General features: G+C 42.4%; 1 protein-coding gene across 16 annotated transcripts in view; it reads right to left on the bottom strand.

Moving 5' to 3' along the window:
• IHO1 (interactor of HORMAD1 1) overlaps positions 1-26,466 on the bottom strand; it is a 52,243-nt gene that overhangs the window by 8,116 nt on the left and 17,661 nt on the right. For all 16 annotated transcript variants that reach the window (XM_079963265.1, XM_079963276.1, XM_079963277.1 and 13 more), the window contains 5 exons: positions 25,200-25,353; positions 22,084-22,241; positions 13,016-13,064; positions 12,710-12,785; positions 1,758-1,864 (listed from right to left, as the gene is read on the bottom strand). In XM_079963265.1, the coding sequence (XP_079819391.1) occupies positions 1,758-1,864; positions 12,710-12,785; positions 13,016-13,064; positions 22,084-22,241; positions 25,200-25,353 (544 nt within the window). The remainder of the gene's footprint in view (positions 1-1,757; positions 1,865-12,709; positions 12,786-13,015; positions 13,065-22,083; positions 22,242-25,199; positions 25,354-26,466) is intronic.

The raw sequence follows: 26,466 nt of genomic DNA, 5'->3' as shown, positions 1-26,466 counted from the left end.
AAATCAGAACAAATGTGCAATAAAGACCAAATTTAATCTAACTTCCATGTAAGCTTTGTGCAAGCAAATTAGGATGAATACTTAATAAATAGGTCATCTTGAGGAGCCCTAACATAGATGTGAGTGGACTGCTCTGGTAGCTTATGTTTTCTCAGCAAACGTGCTTAGAAGAGAACTTGTATCTTTATTATTAAGGGGAAAACAATAATGAAGGTGATGAGTTTCTAGTTTCTTAATAAAACTGAATACCATCCACTCAATCCCAAGAAAAATATGTCAATTCCAGACCCACCCTGTTTTCCAGGGACAGTCCCGGATTTACAGAAGCTGTCCCAGTTTCTGATTTGATCCCAAAATGTCCCGCTTTCCCCTATTTTCATAGTATAAATTTTGGGTGGTATGAAATAGGACACCCCTATTTTCACCAGAAAAAAATGTTGCAAGGATACCCAGTTCTCCTGTGAAAAGTCCCCACCGCCTGAAAGAAGAGACTACACATACCGTACTTTTCACTCTATAAGACGCACTTTTCCCCTCCTAAAAAGTAAGGGAAAATGTGTGTGCTTCTTATGGAGCGAATGCAGGCAGGAGACTCTCTTCAGCGCTCCCTTTAAAGAGCCCCGTGGAGTGTGTGTGCGGTTCTTGGGGGCTTTTCCCCAAGAGCTGCACACACGCTCCACGCGCTCTTTAAAGGGAGCGCGGTTCTTGGGGGAGCCTTCATCCCCTTGCCCGGGAGAGGCTGCATGCAGCTAAACCAGAAGCCAGGACATCAAGAGGGATCGCTGCGCAGCAAACCCTCTTGCTGTCCTGGCTTCTGGCTTAGCCATGCGCAGCCTCTCCCGGGCAGGGAAAGCCTTCATCCCGCTGCCTGGGAGAGTCTTTGCACGGTGTCAGGGAACTGCCATCGGAGCTCCAAGTGGTGGAGGAGCTCCAGGATGCTAGGAGACCCTCGGACGCTGAGGAGGGAACCAGCAGGGGGAGAGGGAGAGTTTCAGCGGAAACAGAGTCGGAGGAACGGCTCCGAGACGCTTCCAGTGAGAACAGCGGGGAGAGCTCAGGACCTCCCCTTGGGACGCCCACTTTGCGCAGGAAGCTGTCACGTAGAGAATCAAGGCGTAGAGTTTCTGTCAAAGAACTCTTATGTTGGAAGAAATTCCAGAAACGCCCACTAACGGATTCTGCCAGCGATTAAGGCAGCCATGCACCAATGGCTGCGCGGAGAGGGACAGTTTTGAAACTGATCACAAAACTTTGAGAGGGTAAACGCTTACTCACAAGTAGCCCCCATATCTCATCACATGCGGCTATCCCAGAAGCCAGAACAGCAAGAGACTATCCCAGAAGCCAGATTCCTCTTGCTGTTCTGGCTTCTGGGATTCAGAATATTTTTGTTTTGTTTTGTTTTCCTCCTCCAAAAACTAGGTGTGTCTTATGGTCTGTTGCATCTTATAGGGCGAAAAATACGGCGAGTGATACTTTGAAAAATATAATAATTGTTGAGGGACCAATTTATTCTGCCGGTTGTGAACCTGAGTGTTGGGAGGTTTTTTGGCATTTTGGATTCTTGTTTGTGGCAAACTACAGTCCCTCACAACAATGCACTACAGCTAAAAAGCTGGTTATTATTTCGTTACAGGAAATGTACAGGTGTGTCTCTGAAGGCACCATCCGATAATTAGTCTGCATTTTCTGAAGAGAGAAAAGAAGAAGTAGGGGCAGAGTTCAGCTAAATAAAGTAGAACAATCTCCACACTTACGTTTTCCAGCCTTTTCTTCTCCACTCCTAGTAATGCTTGTTCCATTTCATTTTTGTCTCTCAGAGCATTCAGCACCAATTCATAATAGGATTGAGACGTTTCTTGCACTAGACACAGAAATCAATACAAACCACATTTATCCTGTCACATTTACTCTGTCAAAGATAAAATGCCACTCAGTGTTTCTCAGCGAGGTTGGAATGAAATTGTATACTGTGGGTTATGAAGTGGGCGCAACATTTCACAAAGAGAACTAGAAAATGTCCGCACCACCACCACAGTGTTATTTAAAACTGACACATTGGTGCTTCCAAGTGGGCATGTGCAACAAAGGAAGATTCATTTTATAAATGTTATAAAGCCCATGTGCTGCTGCTTTTATACATACAGATCCCTAGCCCAATCTCTTCCATATAATTCCAAGTAATTCAAGGTATTTTCACAGCACATCCCAACCCAATACACGTCATCATGCCACAGTAGTTCCAATGACTAAGATGAGACATCTGTGGAAGGTTCTTGGAAATGCCACTTGCTTTTTTTAAAAAAAGTGGCACTCAAAAGGCAAAACTTTTGTACAGTTTGTATAGCGCATGCTTGTTAATCAGAACAACAACCCCACACTATGAATAACAGAGCTGGAAAGAACTTTTGAGGCCCATCTGGTCCACTCCATACCACATTCCACCCCTCCCACAAAACCCAGAGCCCCGTTTGCTGCAAGCAGGAAGTAAGTGTACAGTGCCAATGATATATCCAAAAAGGAATTAGCTACAAGAGAAGTCGGGGAAGGGGGAGGTGGGGTTATGGGTGGTTTTGTTTTTATTACGTATTTTGTGTTTTTATCTTGTATTTTTATGCTGCAAACCGCCCTGGGATCTACAGATGAAGGGCGATATACAAATATTATTATTATTATTATCACCATCGTCATCATCATCATCATCATCATCAAGGTTATTATTTGCTTGATTTTTTGGTACATAACACATAGATCATGCATCAGACAATGCAAGGTCTAGCTATCACTGAAAGCCCATGAAGAGCCTCTGCCAAGAACTTCAAATTGGCTACTGCTATTTGCAATAATTTCGATCGTAGTTAAGAGGCCTCAGTATACATATTTTGGGTTCTGTGTATTCTGCATTTTTACTCAGGCATGGAAAAAGTGCCAAAAAGTGCCAAACTTTGTACAGTAGTTAATTTCCTGAGAATTTTTAGTATTGACTAATTATATAGTGCTATGTACTCAACGTATAGTAAGAAGAAGAAGAAGAGTTTGGATCTGATATCCCACTTTATCACTACCCTAAGGAGTCAGAAAGCGGCTAACAATAGAAGTGTGACTAGCCCAAGGTCACCCAGCAGCTGCATGTGGAGGAGCGGGGAAGCGAACCCGGTTCACCAGATTACAAGTCCACCACTCTTAACCACTACACCACACTCCCTGCCAAAGAAGCCTACAATCTAAAAGGCTACACAGGATAGTCAACACAGGACAGACAACAGAGGAAAAGTTGATGGAGCAGTAAATGAGGAAATCAATTTATCAATTTATTTCAGTCACACACACACACACACACACACACACACACTTAGCATGGGAAATAAAAGATTGTGCCAACTATTGGAATTTTGTGTTGCTGTGCTTGTTTTTGTTCTATGATGAAACATTATGTAGACCACTTTTGTTGTGGTTTCAGGCTAATTTGGGGATATGGGTGGCTTTGGCCACCCTGGTTAACACTGGAGAGGGGGACTCATCAAAATGGGCTTCAGAAGGAGAGAAGGGATTCTAACAGAATGATCGCCTTAGTAGAACATTGAATTTCTCCTGATGTGTATAGCTAATAACCAATGCCAATGAGACAGGAAGTGGTACATCTATTCTGACCTTTGTTTTCATATATGATACCCATTTTACATTTTTAATATATTCCACACTTTTCCTAAGCATTCACATTTTGTCAGGAAAGTTGATACTTTTCAATATTTCACTGAAGTCAGTAAAGTCAATCTTGCAGCTTTTCAAATTCAAGATTATCTCCTGTTTACACACTGCTTCTTTCATATAATCCATCTGGCAAACTAGTGGATCTCAGGGTATTTTACAATTCATCATTTCCTCAACTGAATCGAATTTACCACCGTTTTCAAAAAGGTCATCATTCTTGTACAGTATCAACACATATGATTAAATAAGAAACTCCTTTTGTGTTAAAACAAAATAAAAGAAAAAAAATTCCTTCCAGTGGCACCTTAAAGACCAACTAAGTTAGTTCTAGGTATGAGCTTTCGTGTGCATGCACACTTCTTCAGATACACTGAAACAGAAGTCCTTTTGTGTTATTACAGTACCATCATTTCTCATTATTATTATTTTTTATAAATGTTCTATAGCTGTTTTCACGGCAGAAGCACATTTAGATCCATCACTGATGCCAAAGTCGCAGCCAAGCATATTACTTGACCCAAGTCAACCTTGCTCAAAAACTAGACAAAAAGCAAAAGCCTCATTAAAAGTCTGGCTGCTACATCTAAGACAAGTTTCCTGAAATAAAAAGGCTCTTTCCCTCTATGGCGGTTATCCTTATTAATGGCTAATACATTACCGCACAAGGCTATAGACTGAAAGCAGAATGCAGATGATGGGTTATCTTTCTTTTCCTTTTCAAAGAAAAAATAATACTGCTAAGTGACAGTTTCTCCACTAATAGCCAACACAATCGCTTTTGGGCTTATTAGTTTTAAGCAGCCCTGTGAAGTCTTGGTGCCCTGGGCATGGCTTCTAAATTTATTTGCTCAAAAACCCATCCATTTCCGCAAATTACTGGATTTGAATGCCGAGCCTCATGTATTATTTGGGTTAGAGTCCTAATGGGAATCTTGAACTTTTACAGTAATTCTCAGCAATTCTCCTGGTGACACCATCCAGTGGAGACGGTGTCAGTTTCTCAAAGGGTGCTTTCAGATGACTTGAGAAAAGGCACAGCAGTCTGGAAGTCATCTTTAGAACTGTATAGTTCAGGAGAGCTGTTTAATCAAATCTCCACACAGGTGTTTCACTGATGGACAGCAACCCATCCAGCCACCTGCTGTTTGTTCTTTATGAAGTCAGACACCGGCAGTATAAGGGTTCCCTTTTTAAAATCTGTGAACACAGTGCGACACCTAAGAAATTACAACCCTGTTTGATTTAGCAAGGATGTTCATCCAGTTTAGGACCAACAAGTGCCTATACAGTGGTTGTTGTTGTTTAGTCATTTAGTCGTGTCCGACTCTTTGTGACCCCGTGGACCAGAGCACGCCAGGCACGCCTGTCTTCCACTGCCTCCTGCAGTTTGGTCAAACTTATGCTGGTAACTTCAAGAACACTGTCCAACCATCTCGTCCTCTGTTGTCCCCTTCTCCTTGTGCCCTCCATCTTTCCCAACATCAGGGTCTTTTCCAGGGAGTCTTCTCTTCTCATGAGGTGGCCAAAGTCTTGGAGCCTCAGCTTCACGATCTGTCCTTCCAGTGAGCACTCAGGGCTGATTACCTTCAGAATGGATAGGTTTGATCTTCTTGCAGTCCATGGGACTCTCAAGAGTCTCCTCCAGTACCATAATTCAAAAGCATCAATTCTTTGGCGATCAGCCTTCTTTATGGTCCAGCTCTCACTTCCATACATCACTACTGGGAAAACCAAAGCTTTAACTATATGGACCTTTGCTGGCAAGGTGATGTCTCTGCTTTTTAAGATGCTGTCTAGGTTTGTCATTGCTTTTCTCCCAAGAAGCAGGCGTCTTTTAATTTCGTGACTGCTGTCACCATCTGCAGTGATCATGGAGCCCAAGAAGGTAAAATCTCTCACTGCCTCCATTTCTTCCCCTTCTATTTGCCAGGAGGTGATGGGCCCAGTGGCCATGATCTTCGTTTTTTTGATGCTGAGCTTCAGACCATATTTTGCGCTCTCCTCTTTCACCCTCATTAAAAGGTTCTTTAATTCCTCCTCACTTTCTGCCATCAAGGGTGTGTCATCTGCACATCTGACGTTGTTGATACTTCTTCCGGCAATCTTAATTCCAGCTTGGGATTCATCCAGCCCAGCCTTTTGCATGATGAATTCTGCATATAAGTTAAATAAGCAGGGAGACAATATACAGCCTTGTCGTACTCCTTTCCCAATTTTGAACCAATCAGTTGTTCCATATCCAGTTCCAACTGTACTTCTTGTCCCACATAGAGATTTCTCAGGAGACAGATGAGGTGATCAGGCACTCCCATTTCTTTAAGAACTTGCCATAGTTTGCTGTGGTCGACACAGTCAAAGGCTTTTGCATTGAAGCAGAAGTCTCCACTATGTCAATGAAGTCTCCACATAGTCAGTGAAGCAGAACTCTCCACTATGACCTGTCCATCTTGGGTGGCCCTGCACGGCATAGCTCATAGCTTCTCTGAGTTATTCAAGCCCCTTCACCACGGCAAGGCAGTGATCCATGAAGGGGTATACAGTGGTACCTCAGGTTAAGTACTTAATTCGTTCCGGAGGTCCGTTCTTAACCTGAAACTGTTTCTGGGTTAGCGGAGTCTGTAACCTGAAGCGTATGTAACCTGAAGCGTATGTAACCCGAGGGTACCACTGTATTCAGAAATATGGTTTTTGGCACCATGACACCAGTATATAGATATCAAAGCTGGTGTTTCTCTTTAATGAAATGGCTACAGGTCATTTTTGCATGTGGAAAGTCCCAGGTTTAATCTCTGGCATCAGCATGTAGAACTAAGAAAGGAACTCTTGTCTGAAAGCCTGAAGAACTACTGCCAGTCACCATAGCCCAGCAGCAGGCAGCATTCAGGCTTGTTGAATCTATCTTTGTTACTTACTAGAAAGGTTTCCTGTGTTTATGAATTACACCAAGGAATACCTCCATGTGCTCCTGTCTGCAGACCTGTTGCCCATTGCAATTATGTAGATGTTGCATTAGTTAATTCTAAATATTTTAATGGGTTACTCCGAGTCCTCACATCAGCTGCAGTAGTCACAATCAAGGAGGAAGCGTTTCTTGCTAATGTAGCTTGTACATGCAACAATTTTTCAGACATGCTACATTAGCAAGGATAATGACACCTTCGATCGTATCGTTGTTGTTTGCCACAGCACCCCATTGCTGTGATGGGTAGATAATCGAGAGACAAATAATGTCCAATCTCTGACTCCATTCATACACAATAATTTCAGTGACAATTATTTTGCTTTGTGCTCATTCAGATACTACATTATTCAGATATGTTGCTGAAGTCTGTAATTTCAGGCATGGATTTGAATTTGTCTAGTTTGTAATGTTCAGGTGTGCTGTTTAGAGTGCCATTTACCCCAAAAATAATTTCTTTTGCTTGGAATGCAAATATGAGAAATGTAGAATTAGCAGTCAGGCTGACCTGGCTGCTTTGTACATATATATGCAAAAGTTCTTGAAGGAAGCCCTTTACTTTCAATGAAGCTCTCATTGATTGCTGTTACGCTGTGTTAACTGCAAAGCTGACTTCTTTGTAAGTGCATGCACAGATGTTCTTAACTGTTGGCCTCTTACTTTCAATCAGACTCTCAAAGATCGCCGCACAACCGTACTACTTTTTGTTTGGTAAATATATGCTCTAGATTTGGCTTAATTCTCTTGATTGTTTCTTGCAGACATGTTGTAGGTTAGCCATTCCCCCATCCACACTTGTTCTCAGGTGTATCCTTATTGGCAGAAGCATAGCTGTCAACTTACAGATTTGAAAATAAGGGACCAGCAGCCTCAAAAATAAGGGATCAGCAGCCAGAATAAGGGATTTTCAAAGCACAAGTATGTTCAACTTCTGAGCCCCTCCAAGCCACAGGCAGAAAGCCCAGCCAGCAGCCAAACGAAGCCTCAAGCGGTGGTTCCCACAGCGCTGCAACCCGGCAAAGGGGATGCAGCAAGGAAAACCACCGTCACCTCTCCGCTGGGAAGCACTGAGCAAAGGCGAGTCCCCAGGCAATGCTGCCGATTTGATCGGCACAAGGCATGCAAGCTCCACCCCCCCAGTCGTTCTTAGACTCCTTATTGGGTGAGCAACGCAGCCAAGCAACACAGGTGGAGCCTCCCTCCTCCCAGGCTGGCAGGGAGGGAGAGAGAGGAGCTGCTTCCTTTGAAACCCAGGAAATTTAAGGGACATCATCAATAAGGGACAGCAGCGGGACACAGCGCTGGGATAAGGGACCTTCCCGCAAAATAAGGGACAGTTGACAGCTAGGGGCAGAAGGGAGGAAGCAGACAGATTTCCAAGCTGCTCTATGGCATGGTTGGGGCACAATTCTCTAGGGTGCATATGCACTCTGGCACTATCCATGCACACATGCCAGTGTTACAAGCGGGGAGAAAACAATTGGGCGAATATGCGAGTTTCTTTCTAATTGCTCGCTAAGAAAGCTAGTAAATAATAAGCCAGTTCTAAATTGCACGTCAGACGTTCTCCACATTGTGTTAGCTTACCATATATTTAGAAACTGCACACTCGAAACAAATCAGTATAACTCAAAATCTTCAGAGAATAAATTATTTGGTGGTAAACCCAGCAATCTGATGTTAAAGATGGTACCAATGCAGAGCCCATTCAGTAATAATGAGTGGGAATTCCAAGCATCAGAAATATGGTCCTTCAACACCATGACACCAGTTTAGCTGTCCTAGATCTGTAGGCAACATTCTGTTCTCACAGCAGCCAAACAAATGCCTATGAGAAGCCTGCAAGCACAACCCCCTCCCCACTTTTGAGTCCCAGCAACTGGCATTCAGATGCATATTGCCTCCAAACAGTGGAGGCAGAAAGAGACTGAAAGGCTCTGGTAGCTTTTGCATTTTATGTTATACTGTATAAAACTAAAAGGGAAGGCAGACTCTGTTATGCAAAACAAATGTTTAGAATGTTAACATTAACGGTTTTAATGTTTTGTTTGTTTTACTGGTTAGAATAATTTGCACAATTTGTTCATAATACAAATGTGAAAAGCTGCCTTGAGTTTGGAAACATGAGATAAAGATGTTTTAACTGTGCTCACTTGCCTAGGGACTTCGGACAGCAACTCCCCCTACTCTTCATGGGAGCAATTTTTCCAACTCTTTTGAAACTGAGTGGGCAAGGGGGTTTAAGGAAAAACAGGGTGCACCAAATAAACATTAGCTCAATAAAATAAATTTGCTAGTAGTCTGTTTTAAGTGGACAGCTGACCTGAAGCCTGCAAGGAAATGTAAAACAGACAGCTTGGTCAGTGCTTGATTTGCTGTTATGTATGTCAAGTCAAAAGCATTGCGCAAAGGAGAATCTGGGCTTGCTCGGCTGAGTCCTTTTTGAAAGGTACATCTGACCTTTAGGTCAGCACTTCTGTGAAGCAGCAGATGGGAGATGGTTTCCTTTCATAGCAGAATTTCAGCATATATGCTTGAATTGCTCACTATTAGGGGATATTTGGAAGCAAAGGTGAATATGAAAATATATATATATATCCTAGGTCTTTTAATCTTAGTTTTATCTCTGGTCCATTATGCTACATTTATCTGCTGTTTTAAAAATAATATTGTTGTTTCACAATGTATTTTACTTAGCCACTCAATGTTTTATTTGTAAGTTGCCCTGAAAATATGTGTTTTTCCCCTGCTGAAGGGCAGCACATGAATTCTTAAATAAAGATGCAATGGTGGGGAGGGTGCTGCTGTGCAGCCGAGTATGGGGGCACCAACAAGCTATGGAAATAGAAGGTGATATTAAGTCTGCTCCGCTTCTCAGTATTGCAGGAGGGCACCTGAGACTTCCCAGTGACCTGGCTGTGGGAGGGATGCCACCCACGTCATAGGGACTCCTGGCCTCATGACGCCCCCCCCCCCCGGCTGACCAATCATGATAGCTAGGGGCGTGGCCATTAGCAGTTTAAATAGCAGCATGGCCAGGGGGTGACCTCCTTTCACCTCCTCATGTTTATGTTGCTTGACAGCAGCCTTGCTATGGACTAAGGTCGGCTGCCATATTGTTGGGGCCAGGTAGGAATTTTTACGCTTGGCAAATTGGCACCAGCCATTTGGTTTTCGCCTACCAACTGTCACAACTTTGTAAGGTTAGGGATTGGGTAAGCCTTGTTTATGGGAAGGGAGGTGGTGGCCTCCACCTGTCCCTCCAAATTAAGGGTACCCGTTAAAGGGATCTGGGGGCGTGGTTCCTGTCCGAAGCTTGGCCGTGGGCTAGGGCCATGGCATTGGGGCCATGTCCACTGGGACCCTGGGGGTGCCACGATTTGATGTATATAATAGGGCTCCCCATACCTCTGGTTTACCCTTATGAGACTCCCTGCAGATGGGCAGGAGTCAGGATATAGTCTGGTTTTACCCAATGCCTAAGCCAAACCACTCACATCTATAACCAATAAAGTTGTGGCCTATTTTATCCCATTAACCTAAACATTCGTGTCTGTGTGTTTGTTAGCTAAGGGAACTGCGGGGCCCAGGGCCTCGCTATGCAAGTTCCCATTGGGATGAGCCACTTAGCTGTGAAGTTCCCAAAGTTGAGCTTAGGTGACATTCCCTTAGCTGAGTTTGTGTGCAGATTTAATGCCTCATCTAGAACACCTAAAGCTGTCTGGGGCTATGGCCAGGAGGAACCACATGGCAGGACAATGGATGGTGATGCAATATACTGCCCATGTGGAAGGTTTCGTTCTAACGTCTGCCAGTGAAAAAACTGCCAAGCAGCAGGAAAGCTGAGATTTCTCCTGAAGTCATTATTACATTAAACGTTTTTGGATCCCACTGTGCTAAATCAATGGCATACATGTCTATGAAAATTCCCCGCCCTCCCCAGCTGATGAACTGCACAGCCAGGCACAGAGGCAAAAAAGGAAAAGGAGTAACAGCTTAGTTATGAGCAGCACAACTCTAAATAATGAGCTTAAAATGAGCTAAGCCATTGCCTTCTTCACATGAGGCCACAGTCTCAAAACAAATTCCCTATATTCACAGCAGTTAGAGACTAGGGCATTGCCCATTTGATACACTGGGAAGTCTAATACATCGACCCAATTCCTGCTGCTTTCCCTATCTACCAATAACATATAATATATACAATATTCTCCCAGAGGCACACACTGACAGCTGCAGTCTGCAAAATGCCTGTCACTTGGAGGAAAACTTTCTCATCTTTTTGCACCAGATGCAGGAGGTGAGAGACTTGGATTTCAAAGGGAACACATTTAACTGATATCCTTCCAAGACTTCACTGCAGTTACTTAATGGTAGGAAGATAATTAACCATCACTGTGATCCCAATTGAACAGCAGTGTTTATTGGCAACCAGATATGTACAGATGAACCAGTGTAAATGGAAGAAGCAATATGTTGAACATGGCTGATGCAACATTCTGCTGAAATGTGGCTTGTTAATACGGCAGGTGCCAAGTGTTCTGCTATATGAAAACTTACATTTCACAATGCCTTATAGGAACATAGCTAAGTTTTCAAGCAATACTAACATATTTTGCTTTTAAATGATTGGCAGGTAGTTTCTCTCTCTCTCTCTCTCTCTCTCTCTCTCTCTCTCTCTCTCTCACACACACACACACACACACACACACACAGGCACCTGTCCAAAGCAATTTTTCCAATATAGTAGCCAGTGTTTCAATTATACTTCAATATGAGTTTAATATTTAAATCCCAGCCTGCCGATAGACTTCCTGGACTACCTTATGTAAATCCTTAGCTCATGGCTGCACTTTTTCCTTCAGTAAAAAAGGAAATTAGTTCCATGTTATTCAAACCAAATTTTCTAGTCATGCCATACTAGAATTCATACTCCTATTCTGTGTCTGAATTTGCCACTGTTGGTGCTTCTAAAGTGCCTCTAGGCTGTCACTATTTTGCAGGAGGGATTCAAAAGCATACCATATATTTAGGTTTGGGCAATTAAAGTGGACTAATAATAGTATTAGCCACCTCAGGCACCACTCCCATAGTCACCTAAGTGAAAAGGGATTTGGGGTAGCATTTGTGTGGGGAAATGAGCAGGCTTCATAGGGAAAGAGCCTTCATTTTCAGAAGTGAGTGCTCTAACCATGGAAAGGATAGGTGCACAATTTCTGGGGAGACAGATGGGGGGAAAGTAATCTGACTGAAAATAACACAGCTAAGCAGAGGGGTAGATTTGCCAACATGCCTCAAGTGCAACAAACAATGCCCCACCCCCCTCCAAGACACTAACAAAACTATCCCCACAATGTGACCCCCAAACAGTCACGCTTTTATGGGGCAAAAGTCATTTACTAGAGACGTGGATAACTAGTGTGTCATTCACAACAAGTGGAGAGCCAGGATCACACAGTGGTTAGAGCACCACAGGAGAGCCTGTGTTCAAATTCCTGCTCAGCCTTGAGGCTTACTGGGTGACCTTTGGCCAAGTCCCTATCTGATACGGTTCTTTTGAGGATAGAAGTGTGTTCCTTGGAGGAAGAATGGGATTAAGATGAAATTAATACAGTACACTGATGATAAGTGAGATTGAGGGAAATATAAAATTTTTGAAGATTAGATTAAATTAACGGAACAAGATTCAAGAATATAAATAAGATGATAAATTGCTGGAAAAAAATTTATAATGATGTAAGTGGGAGTGGGAGACGCGAGGGAGTCCAAAGAAGTTCTGACAAATGTGTTATGATCCATGCTATATTGTTTACTATTTTTGCATTTTGTATCCAAAAAATCTCAATAAATATTTATAAAAAAAAAAGAAATTAATACAGTACATCACTGCATTTCTTATGGTGATAGTGGCTGGTTCATGATCACCCAGGTGAAACCATAGCACCTGGAAAAGTCCCCCGTAGCTATGAACAGATGCAGATGCAATGATCAGTCTGACCCCCACACTCTGATGGGAATAGAAATATCCCAAGTACTTACTCGACTTAGAGAAGCTTCCGAAGCCATCCAAAATAGATTTCAGAGTTTCTTCAAACTTATCTAAGGAAAAGTGCAGCTGCAAAATAAATAGTTTTGTGAAAGACTTAATATTTATTCATTTCCCTTATGGTGTTTTCAGTATAGTCAGTGTTTCCAGCTGAATCGAAAAGCATTCAAACCAAAGGTTCAATTATATTTTATCATAGGGCATGACAAAAAGGCAAATGCTCTATTAATTAGAAAATAGGAGAAATGCATGAAACATTTCCCACCCCTGCTTCCAGCTTATAATTTGGATTCACTTACCCTTTGAAGACTCTCTTTAGTGTTCAAAATAAAGGTGTTTAAAAGCTCGCTGAATGGGAGATACACAAAAAAACACAAAATTTGTATGCAAATTAGTCAAAGGCAAATACAGGGAAAAGCCAAGATTAATCTCACGAGACAGCATGCACCACATAGCAAAATGTAGATTTAACACATTTTAATTCCTCATTTAAGTATTTATCTCCGTGGAACTTTCACCTCTATAGTTAAGTAAATTCCATTAGCAAGAATCCCCAGTGAACTTGTTTTTCTGAAATGCTGACAGATGGCAAGTGCTAAATCAGGGGTTCTAGTAATTGTAGGAGAGCTTGTTTCAACAAGTCAGTTTTACCTGCTAAGAGCTGATGATGGAAAAAAAGAAAATGGGGGGAGGACAGGACATGGTAGGTTTGTGGAAGAGGAAACATTTGAAAACGGTGCCACCAACCCGAGGAAGTGAAGGAATAACAAATGAAAAATGAACAGGAGAATGTGTCTGGGAGGTATTCCTTCTAGGAAGGTGACAAATGCAGAGGAAAAGATTGAGACTGTGGCTTGGGAGCCCTTACCTGGGTGAATGAAGGACACACATACAGTGGTACCTCTGGTTATGTTCATAATTCGTTCCGGAGGTCCATTCTTAACCTGAAACTGTTCTTAACCTGAAGCACCACTTTAGCTAAGGAGGGGAACTGTGATACTGAACAGACAGGCAATGCCTTATTGGTATGGCATGAAAAGTGAAACTAGAGCCAAGACTAAAGGACTTACAAGGTACACGAAAGGTCTGCATTCATGAGTTTGTTAGGTCTGCTGTATAGTCACTTTTAGACAATAAAAGAGTTAGTGTTAATCCACCGCAGTCTCTGGCATTCATTAAACAAGGAGAGGGAGATCTTGCTAGTGGCAGCAATGCTGTCATGCTTTTCATTGTCCTTTTTAAAATAAAGCTTAAAGGTATGTTCTCTTTCAAGAATTGTACAGCAGGAGAAGAGGCAGAAGCACAGGTGAGAATTAAAACATTTACAGCATGAAATGGCATGAGCACTAGAATACAGTGGTACCTCTGGTTAAGAACTTAATTCATTCTGGAGGTACGTTCTTAACCTGAAACTGTTCTTAACCTGAGGTACCACTTTAGCTAATGAGGCCTCCCGCTGCCGCCATGCGATTTCTGTTCTCATCCTGAAGCAAAGTTCTTAACCTGAAGCACTATTTCTGGGTTAGCGGAGTCTGTAACCTGAAGTGTCTGTAGCCCGAGGTACCACTGTATATGAAATGAAGCTATGTTTGTCACAGAGAAAACATCACAAAGGAAAAACAGTGGCCTGTTTAGCATTGTGGTGAACCCAGTCTTAGAATGTCTCAAAACAAAGGAAATGTCTGATCACCTATGATTGCGTGGGCACACAGAAATTACAGAGGAGAAAGTCCTGCTTAATATTTCAACTGACAGGAATACAATGCAACAAAATTACTACTGTATATTGACCTTTTACAAGAAGGTTGCAATTATTACTATGGGAAATGAGCTTTCTCAATGCATTATAAAAAGGTAAAGGTACCCCTGCCCGTACGGGCCAGTCTTGACAGACTCTGGGGTTGTGCGCCCATCTCACTCAAGAGGCCAGGGGCCAGCGCTGTCCGGAGACACTTCCGGGTCACGTGGCCAGCGTGACATCGCTGCTCTGGCGAGCCAGAGCCGCACACGGAAACGCCGTTTACCTTCCCGCTGGTAAGCGGTCCCTATTTATCTACTTGCACCCGGAGGTGCTTTCGAACTGCTAGGTTGGCAGGCGCTGGGACCGAGCAGCGGGAGCGCACCCCGCCGCAGGGATTCGAACCGCCGACCTTTCGATCGGCAAGCCCTAGGCGCTGAGGCTTTAACCCACAGCGCCACCCAACTCCTATTCACCTGTGGAAGTCTTCCATGTGGGGTGGGGTGGAGTGGGAAACAACATGTCATCAAGAGGTTCAACAAGAAGTCACGTTACTGACACCATGGATAGGTGTCATGTAAAGATATCAAATTAGATTAGAGCTAACTTGGCAGGCTCTGCATTGTTTTGCCTTGCAGTTCTCTCTCTAGCAGAAAGTAACCTACACAAGGGAAGTAGAGTTGCAAAGCTGGCCTAATGGGCCTTCACTCTCAGGGCAGGTTACAGTATTAAAGCACAATATTAAAAGCAATTTATAACCATAAAAATAAGGGGGCCTTAATAACATACACCTCAAATGTCAAATCCTGGGTAAAGAGGTGTTTTATCAGCATCATCTGAAAGTCATATGATGAAGGTGCCTGGAATATAGGAACCAACTCCTAGAAGAAGAAGAGTTTGGATTTGATATCCCGCTTTATCACTACCTGAAGGAGTCTCAAAGTGGCTAACATTCTCCTTTCCCTTCCTCCCCTACAACAAACACTCTGTGAGGTGAGTGGGGCTGAGAGACTTCACAGAAGTGTGACTAGCCCAAGGTCACCCAGCAGCTGCATGTGGAGGAGCGGAGACACGAACCCGGTTCCCCAGATTACGAGACTACCGCTCTTAACCACTACACCACACTGACTCACCACACTAGGGGCTTCGGGGGCTTCGGCTCTCCCAATAAAATGTTTGAGGGGACTGCTCCTTCCCCCACTTTATGGACAGTGCCGTTCAAAAGGTGTGCGTGCACCACATCTTACCCCCAATATTTTATTCAAGAATATAGTTCTTAACCTGCGGTCTGAGGACCAGCAATGGTCCTTGATGTAGTTCCATACAGTCCTCAAGACTTCAGTGAAAGTAACAGAGGAAAAAGGTTGGAGGTTTTTTTAAGTAAGTTCCAGATGCAGGAACTTACTTTGTAAACTATAAACTGAAAAGCTGCCTGCCTTTTCAGTACCTCAAATTGCTGCAGTGGAAAATTTCTCCTCCTAGCCTACAGAAAGCTTTTTTGGACTGTGTTCCTAGAGGACAAGCACGCCAATTAATTTTAATTTAGAAGCACTTTTTGGCAACTTCCCAAGAGCGGCCGTAAGGAACAAAGTTGTGGTGATTTGTGAAGAGCAAGCAAAACAGAACCGTGATACTCAACACAACCAAGTTTCTTCCATTTTAACTGAACTCTAAACTCATACCACATAGTGAACTTGTCAATAAACTAAGATGAAAATTAAATTTGGAAATTAGAAGGCAAAAGGTTTGAAAACCCAAGATAAAAACAATGTTGTAAAGAAAATAATTCGATTTTACACAAAACCATCAAAACAAAGTTGCAGATCTATAATAATTTTATGCCGGATATTATTTTTGTGTAGGGGCTGTATCCATTTGAATAGAGAATTCTTGTAGAGGAGAGAGGTGTCCACAAACATTTTATAAACTTTATTATTTACAAGATGAGGAGCCTCTGTTATAGAAAGCCATAGCTTACCTGTTGCTTAATCATTCTGCTACCCAGAGGGGCCTTCCAGTCTCACATGATGCACTTAGGCACAAGCCAGTTAAAGGGACAGTCCACTGTGGACTCCCCCACAAGGGGAGTCCACTGGCTTTCAACTGGGGTGCTGGGACCCAGAACTTACTGGGTGTGGGTCACAACAGCAGCACTGCCACCACACAAATATATTATTAAAAAGAAAGGCCTGGGTTCCCAAATCCTTGTTTGGGTTAAAAGAGGGTCTTGGGTCAGGAAAGGTTGAAGACTACTGACTTTAATTAAATGTCCTCCTTTGTGTTGCTCAGTGCCAGAGCAGAAGGCCAGCATCTATCTATCTATCTATCTATCTATCTATCTATCTATCTATCTATCATCCAACCAACCAACCAACCAACCAACCAACCACCCTTCATCCAAAGAGCTCAGGCTGCTTCACAGCATGAAAACACAAAATGAAGAAACACCAAATACATAACAAAAACAAGAACAAAGGGGGGGGACCTCCACAACCCCCTCTCCCACAAACACATTTAAAATGACATATAATCTTAATCAGCTTCTTCCTTTGGGGGGGGCAGGAGAGGAAGCATTTGGGAGATAAGGCTGCAGTGTGCATTAGAAGGTTAACCTTTTCCTCTCCAGCTGCATTTCCCCCCTCTACAAACTTCACCCCCCATCTACACAGTTGTTAGGCTTGGGGGAGGAGAGAAGCTTTAATCGGGCGCAACTGGCATTGAGGCTGTGAGTAGGATCCAAAGACGCCACAGGCCATGTCTGGTCCATGGGCTGCCAGTTCCCTGTCCCTGATTAAGAAAGAACAACATCTTCAACAGGAGCAATTGAGAGATGCCAAATACAGTTCCAGACTTGTATTTGTTACACCATGGCAAAGGGCTAGCACTCAAGTTAACCTTTGCAATGCTGCTCTGTGCGGCATGTGCCATAAAAGAGGCGTGGCCTCACAGAGACTTCTTTCTGCTGAGCCCTGGTTGCTGACAAAGCAATAGAGAGGTATATAGGCACAAGCTCTGCAAGCAGCAACAAGATCAGTAGCTGAAGTGGGGGGACACCTGAAAGGTAGGAGGTGGGGTGATAGATGAGAATTGCCCGAGTGAAATCCAATCGAAAGTGGTCAAGCATATGTTAGAACTTGCCACATGTAGGGGGAAAATAATGGCTCTTGCATTACATGTGGGCTCGGAGAAACAAAAAGGGAACCCTACATTGAGAGGACAAAGCTCAAAGGCAACAATTCTCTGCAGATGTAGATGATAATGATAAGGGATGATGCTTTGGGTAAGGGGATTATGACAGAACAAGAAGAAATTGTGTAAGGTTGGTTTTTGAAACAATAAATCTACATTTAGAATTTTCTCTAAATGTTTATAAAATCAGATGGTTGTCAATCTTGCTTTTAATTTGCTTGTGAGGCATCTAATCATAAGCCTGCATTTTTATTGAGGCTTGATCAGGGCCTGTATTTTAAAATGAGCTTAAAGATTTTCAAATGTTCATGCCAGGCAGAAGACCAGCTGCCTAAGAACCTTGGCAAGATGTTTATTCTCCTGGACAAGGGGGCCCCCTGATTTATAGCAGAAAACAATTCTCAAAGTCAAAGGGAATTACAGGCTGACAGCCAAGGTTACACTGACCCTACATATTACAGAAGATAAAAAAAGAGATAAACATAATTAAGAGTGGGTAAATAGTAAAATAAAACCATGTGCCTCCCATTAAACTTGAGCCATATTTTCCTAAGGTTGAAAGGTCAAGAGCAGTGAAAAAGGCAACTGGCTTGGCTGGAGAAGAGGTTTTCTTTCTATCTTATTTTGAGGTTGTAAAATGTTCCTTCCTTTTTTACTTTGAAAAGGTTTATTCTTCTAAAAGGCTATCTATGTTATGTATTAAATATATTGGCTTAAATGTAATTATGCAAAGGAATTAGAAGCTAAGAAATGTTAAATCCTTATGCTAGATTCTTATTTCATATAGTTGGAAGAGATCACAGGGGCCATCAGCCACCAGCCCAGCCCCCCCCTGCCAAGCAGGAAACATCATTAGAGCACACATATGGTTGTCAGGCCTTTGTTTAAAAGACCTTCAAGAGAAGGAGATCTTTCAATGATGATGTGAACTCAAGATCTTTGACATCTATTTAAGATAAAAATTTAAGATTAAACCATTTGTTTTGGAGGGCAATAGGGCGAGGTGAGCTGGTAATTAAGGTTCCTTGTTGAGACACATGTAAGATATATTACTACTTATTTGTCATTTATAGATAGAAGAATATATAGCTTTTTGTTTCCCATAAAAGGACAAGAGGAAATGGGTGTATCTTTTGTGATTGGTTCTAGCAAACAGCCAATAGGAATTTCAACCAGGCTGATTGGACAGAGGCAGCCACAGGAGGAGCAAGGGGGCTGGATTAAGGAAATATAAGTGCTGGCCAGAATGGCAGGAGGCCAGGCCAGAGCTTGGTAACCATATACCACTGTGCCTCATATTTATTTGTCTGACAAATAAATTATTATTTTAATTTCTCTATTGCTGCGTTGAATATTTCATTCCAGCTAAGCGTTAACCACAAGCAGGGTGCTACACTTGTGGATAATGTTTCCCAATAGATTTTCAATGGTTGTCTTATCAGAAGCTTTTCAATGTATTTTGTCAGAGGAGAGATAATCATTTGAGCAACCACAATTGCCTGAAGTCTTTCCATCAAAATACAGCTTTCCTACAAGAACACACAAACACTTTTTTTCATATTTTTCTCGCATCTTTTTTTCTGAACATAATATGTACCAAATTGGAATTATTCATCACTCCACAGGGGGGGGGGGGAATCATTAAAACCCCTCACACTTGGTTCTGAAGTTATTACATAGCTTGCTGAAGAGAGGAAAAACTTCTGTGGTTTTTCTTGGGTTCCATCCTAATCCTCTCTTACTAACAAAGCATGTATTAAAGAATGCCATAGGGAGGCTGCAATATCAGTAGAACACACAGCTCTAAAATGCTTGTTTATATGATAAAGCTATACATTTTAAAAACACATTCATTCCCTCAAAACATACCAATCATTCTAATCATGGCCTACTTTTAATCAAAACGTAAAGACTAGTGTAGCAGTGCTTTTGTTCAGCCATAAGGCATTTCTCTGCATTTTTTTGTTAGAAAATTCCTCCCTGCCCCCGAAATTCACTCGAATGGAACTTGACAAGACAGACTCCTCTCCTCCTGACAAAGAGCAGATGGAAAGTTAATGCCTATTAGGCTAAGGCAAACATTGTACACTCTCATTTTTCCCTTGAGAGGATCTGCTATATAGCCAATTCCCTGTTCAGACTAATATACATTTGTGTTTGGATGGTGCTGTGCAGGACATATTATCATTGAACTGTAGATTGAAAGGGACCACAAGGGTCATCTAGTCCAACTCCCTGCAATGCACAAATATTTTGCCTAATGTGGGGCTCAAACCCATGACCCTGAGTTTAAGATCACTACACAGTCGTACCTTGGAAGTGGAATGGGATCCGTTCCAGAAGTCTGTTTGACTTCCAAAATGTTTGAAAACCAAACCAAAGCTCCTGCAGCCAATCAGAAGCCATGGAAGCCGCGTCGGACCCTCGGGTTCCAAAAGAACATTTGCAAACCGGAACAATCATTTGTGGGTTTGCAGCATTCAGGAGCCAAAACGTCTAAGTTCCAGGGCGTTCAGGATCCAAGGTACGACTGTACTCTGGAAATGATAGTCCTTAGCACCCTTCCACCTCCAGTTTGAATGTGTTTCCCTCTGAATGCCAGTTGCTTAGAATCTTATGGGCTTCCCATAGACATCTGGTTGGCCACTGTGAGAACAAGATGCTAGACCAGATGGGTCACATGCCTGATGCAGGAGGCTCTTCTTCTTATGTTCTCATTGTTTTAGAGCATGTCCACAATATATATATTTTTCCAGAGGGACTGGATGTACTGAATGGCTCCATCTAATCCTCAAAAGTCACATGGCAACTTAAGGCAGATCCTTACTAGCCCATGTAGCAAATGAGGACACTAATGGCTATCAAAGTACACACACACACACACACACACACACACACACACACACACATTTATAGGGCTCATTGTAGCCAGGGGATCAAATCCTCCAGCAGCACAAACACAGAAAGCAGTAGCCTACACAGCAAAATCTTTATGCTTTATGTACGGAGGGAAAGCCAAACCCATATTGAAAAAGGAGTGCTTTTCCACTGAGAATGCTTTCAGACAACCTGCTTATTCAGTACTCATCCTGATTTGGGTAGACTTGATGACACTGGTTATTTAGGAAGCATTCACCTTGATTTGTTTGTGGGGGAGGTTAGATGATGTTGCATTGAGCAAGAGATACCTCACAATTTCCAGTGCATTTTCCCATCACTTGCTGCAAAAAGTCCAATCTTTCAGGGAAGTGGGTTTGCTGAGCAAGACCTCTCAATCAAATGTAACTGTGCAACCTGAATTTGCCAGTATGTGATTGGATCCCATCCAAAAATAGTAGTAATTTGGAAGCACCAGTTCAGGCAACAGGAAAGAGAAGAGAGATGCTATAGCCAAGGGTGGCACCCTTTAAAGGCCTTCTGCTGGTCCTGCCCCTGGGCATCCACCAGATGCAGTGACTGGCTCTTGAGCCACATCAGCCCATGACCACTCCTGGCTTTCTGTCTGCACCATGCTGGGTGCACAATGTGATCTGCTGCAGAGAGGGTGGTGAAGTTGCATTAACAGTAGAACCTTTTAATGAGCGTGAAAGAGTATGGTTTGAAGCTCAACATCCAAAAAACGAAGACAGTGGCCACTGGTCCCATCACCTCCTGGCAAATAGAAGGGGGAAAAATGGAGGCAGTGAGAGATTTTACTTTCTTGGGCTCCATGATCACTGCAGATGGTGACAGCAGTCACGAAATTAAAAGACGCCTGCTTCTTGGGAGAAAAGCAATGACAAACCTAGACAGCATCTTAAAAGCAGACATTACCTTGCCAACAAAGGTCCGTATACCAGTAGTTAAAGCTATGGTTTTCCCAGTACTGATGTATGGAAGTGAGAGCTGGACCATAAAGAAGGCTGATCGCCGAAGAATAGATGCTTTTGAATTCTGGTGCTGGAGGAGACTCTTGAGAGTCCCATGGACTGCAAGAAGATCAAGCCTATTCATTCTGAAGGAAATCAGCCCTGAGTGCTCACTGGAAGGACAGATCGTGAAGCTGAGACTCCAATACTTTGGCCACCTCATGAGAAGAGAAGACTCCCTGGAAAAGACCCTGATGTTGGGAAAGATGGAGGGCACAAGGAGAAGGGGACGACAGAGGACGAGATGGTTGGATAGTGTTCTCGAAGCTACCAGCATGAGTTTGACCAAACTGCGGGAGGCAGTGGAAGACAGGAGTGCCTGGCGTGCTCTGGCCCATGGGGTCACGAAGAGTCGGACACGACTAAACGACTAAACAACAACAGCTGTCAGTGTGGGAGTGAGACCTCTCTACTAAACAGTTTCTTAGCCAAGCTGCAATGATATTTATGGGGGGTGGAAATCTTGTAGGACTTATACACAATTGTATTCAACAGAAGGAAGAGTCAACTGATTTCACAGCTGTTTGCTTACTTATCGTGCTTTTCCTTGATCTTTTTCTTATTCTCTTCAAATTGCTCCAAGACACCTTTGAATCTTCCAGCTGGAAAATTTAATGGTCCTTTTTCCTTTCCATCCCCTGCAAAGAGCTGTGGTTTAGACTGGTATTTGGCAAAAATACTGGGCTCATTCTGTTTTTGAGAGAAAGAGAGACAGCATGTGCTAATATTTAACATGCATTAACAGAAAGACAGATAAAGCATCACCCAGGCTATAGCAACTACACTTTCACTAGGAAACAGAGCCTCTTTTTCAGAGAAGTATATTTGTTTCAAAAAGATTTACTCCACTGTTCAGTCAGAAAGATTTCATAGCAGCTAACACATGGTATGTTAAAATACAATTCAGTAAAAATGAAAAGGAAAGCAAGGGCTATAGCTTTGTGATGCAAAACATCTTCAACTCAATCCCTTGGAATCTCCAGGCAGAACTACTTTCAGTAAAGCATCTTTCTTTCTTTCTTTCTTTCTTTCTTTCTTTCTTTCTTTCTTTCTTTCCTTCCTTCCTTCCTTCCTTCCTTCCTTCCTTCCTTCCTTCCTTCCTTCCTTTTTCTAAACCACCAATTCATTTTTAAAAAGCATTTACATGAGAGGAGAGTGCTGTTGCTCTCAGCTTGTGGGCTTGCCATATGCTGGCCACTGTGAGAACGGGATAATGAACTAGATGAGCCATTGGGCTGATCTAGCAGGCTCTTCTTATGTTCTTCTGAGTTGTTGGCATTTCAGGAAAAAAAGGCCTGCTTTTAATCCACCAAACCACTGTAGAAGAAAATGGAAACCTCACTCCCTTGATCTTTAATTTAAGCAGAAAGCCTATCCTGCTGGATTACTCTCTTTCATCTTCAAAAATGTAGGAAAATCCATTTACAAAGTGCAGATGGGGCAAAAGGTATCAGGACAACAGAAAGGACCACATTGTACTTTTGAATCTCGAACATTAGGGGCTCGTCCATACTTCTGCTTGTCTTGTACCTAGAAAGCACAGGTCTGAGCAGTTTTCCGCTTGCCCCACTGTTGTCCCAGGGAAAACGTGTTATTTAGCACTTAATTGGACCAAACGTCAGTTTGCAGAAACCTCACTGATGTTTACTCCAATTCAGCATTAAAGAGCAGCTTTTCCCCCAGGGAAAGAGTTGAGAAAGTTTGGATGAGCTCTAGATTTCTTTTTTGTTTTGACCCTTGAGGATGTACCCTGATTTAAGCATGATTTCAGTGAAAAATGACAAATGAGTTGTAAATGGCACACTATTAAGAACAGCACAAAAATGGCTACACACACTTCCAACTAGTGGGTTTAGCTGGAGACGCCTGGCCTTCCCCCCAATGAAGCTCATATTTGCATGTGATTCCCCATCAACTTAAGGGTATGGTTACAGAAGTCTACTTCTTTGTGTAGAAGTAGCCTCTAGCCGTATCAGAGAAGCAACTATTTTGTAGCATTGCACACCACCCCAGTCTCTGAGCTGTGTGAATTTCCAGGGATTCCAGACACTCACCTAGGGTTTAGGAATGAGGCACAGCTGAGACTGTCTGTGGTGTCTTTATGATATATGGTTTATTTACACATATTTACAACCTGAGCCTATGATGGAGGGGTTCACAGCATTACCACCCTAAAATTGTCTTGTTTCTCTCACAGCTATAGCCTTGGATTCAAACAGAAATCAAACATTGTTCTGCCTCTCTCCAGCTTGCTTCTTTTTCATCTAGTTCATATCACTGTAATAACTCTGCCTTTTCCTTCTAACTAACTACAAGTTGAGGGAGGAGCCCCACCCATTTGCTAACTCACACAGAGCCCTTTCCCTTTGTTCTCTTAATGGCCCATCACCCAGGTGATCACCTGCCTTATATTTCAACACTTTCTGGATCCAGGGATTAGAAGGGTCTCTACGTACAGCCTATTTCCCCAAGCTCTTAACTATCCGCACACACCCCACACCCCACAAGACATCTGTTCCAAGATATACAAGCAAACAGCAAAATACAAGTTCCCTGTGGAAAAGTAACAAACAAGTTAGCAAAGGCATTAGAAGACACATAATCAAAAACCGATAAAAAAACACAATTACGCTTTTAACCCAACACCAGTATAGTAACACCTTATTCCTTTCAAGCAAATTTCCAGTCCATCGGGATCTCTTCAGGCCTTCCTCTTTCTCCTTGGTCCGCACTCCCTAGCCACAGTTCTGCACCCCAAAGCAGCTTACTCAGTCTCCCACATTTGAAACCCCTCCTCTTGATTGGGTTATTCCATGTCTTTTTCTCCCTGCATGTGTCCCAGGTAATGAAGAAGGAAGTAGTGATTGTAATATTGGTATACAGTCATCCTTCTTCTTCTTCTTCTTTGGCAATCACTCGTAGCCGAGTAAGATTGTCTTCCATAAACACGGTTTTAACAATGAGTCCGTAAGTGACTGTGGAGGCCAATTCTGGATCCACATGTCCTTCCACAGTGGGGACATTGTTTACAAAGCAATTGTACTACCAACCTTACTATATGCTTGTGAAACATGGACCACTTATAAACGCCATCTCCAACTCCTCGAAAGATTCCATCAACGGTGTCTCCAAAAAATTTTACACATCACTTGGGAGGACAGGCGAACTAATATCAGTGTACTGGAAGAAGCAAAGATCACCAGTGTTGAAGCAATGATTCTTCAACATCAACTTCGTTGGACTGGTCATGTTGTGCGGATGCCTGATGATCGCCTTCCAAAGCAACTACTCTATTTTGAACTTAAAAATGCACCCTTTTTCTGGGATGGATGTATTGTGGGGTAAAGCAAAATCAATTTGCAATGAGCTTTTATTTTCAGAATGAAAATAGTTTCTCAAGAGGTGTCTTTCAGGGGGTAAAAAATATGCAATAGATCTAGATTGCATGTGGACTACATAGATTCAGGCTCCATTGGTTCTTGAAATAAATTTTCATGGGTTACACAGCCACATTTGTTGTGAGGTTAATATGCCGCATACAGCTTCAGCAGGAAGCAATGTAATAACAAACTCGATATAATGTTCAATTTTTACTAATTCCCCAAAGGCAGAAAATTACCAGCATAGAAAATTACACATCAGACTCACATCCTGAGAATTTTGCTGTGAACTTTTTTCTTGTCTCAATTCAAGTGGGGTCAATGCTGACTGTGAATTCTCCGGGCAGAACTGGGAACCAAAAAGGAACTGAGAGTCACTCATACTGCTGTAATCACTGGTCCAGTTCAATGGTTTGTTAGGCCTGAAACAGGAAAACAGAGAAAGCAAGTGTTAAAAATAGTAATGACAATATATGAAAAACATACAACACAGCCAAAATATATTTGGTTCTTTATCATGCCTAAAACTGCCTAAACTCCATAACAAAACAGTATTAAATGCTTGGCAATCCTGATGAATGTTCATTTGGAGGCAGAGGAACTTCCACTATTCATCAGAAAGAAATAAGCCACAAAACATGGAATCCTAGTATGACTGATTTAAGGCCTGTATCATTCTTCTCATGGCATTCAGAAGTAACGTTTTTCTGTTGCTAGTAATACAATTGATCATTCCCCTCTTCCAACAAATTTAAATGTCTGAGGTTTTGGTTGAAATTACATGAGGAGAATGAACAGAAGTGGAAAATATGTCAAGAGTTCTCAGCAGCAGCTGCAAATTTGATGTAACTGATTGTTTTGTTATTACTTATGCCTTGGGTCACTTGTATTTTACAATTCTATATAAGGACAGAACTTTGGAAACAGGCAGTGAATCCTGCATCATCCTGAAAATCTTATTTATTTTTAAAATGAGCTTACAGTTGTGTAGAAAGGTTATAGGTGAAATGTCAGAAAACTGGGGGATGCTGAAATCCCCAGAATTCCCTGGGAAGAGGCAATGACTGTCAAACCGCTCTGGGAATTGTGACTTACTGAAAATAGGGGTCTTCTAACAACTACTGGCACCCTTAACTAACTACAGTTTCCGATTCTTTGGGGGAAGATGCGACTGGTTAAAGTGATATGATATAGCTTTAAATGGATAGGGCAGATGGGGTCTATGCTGCTACTCTGTCAATCATCCTAGACAGGGCTAGTCCTAGTCTTGGACTGGGCTAACATCAGCAGCAGTATTATTCTTCCCCACCAGAGTAAGAATGAGTAAAGCTGTATCTTTGCATCCTCTGAACCCCAGTATCAGGTAGCTCATACAAAACTGTTTTCTCTCTGCAACTTCTTCAAAGTCATCAGAATTCTTTGAAGACCCATGGTATGAGCTTTTGGTGTGTTTAGAACCCTAACATACTGCATGTAACAAAGCCATTCATTTAAATCTACATGTTTAAAAAGTAAGTTTCTTCTTTTACTTCTGT

The sequence above is a fragment of the Podarcis cretensis genome, assembly GCF_951804945.1.
Source record: "Podarcis cretensis genome assembly, chromosome: 2".
Classification (NCBI taxonomy): domain Eukaryota; kingdom Metazoa; phylum Chordata; class Lepidosauria; order Squamata; family Lacertidae; genus Podarcis; species Podarcis cretensis.
The sequence above is the reverse complement of the archived record's forward strand: the minus strand, read 5'-3'. Positions and strand labels throughout refer to the sequence as shown.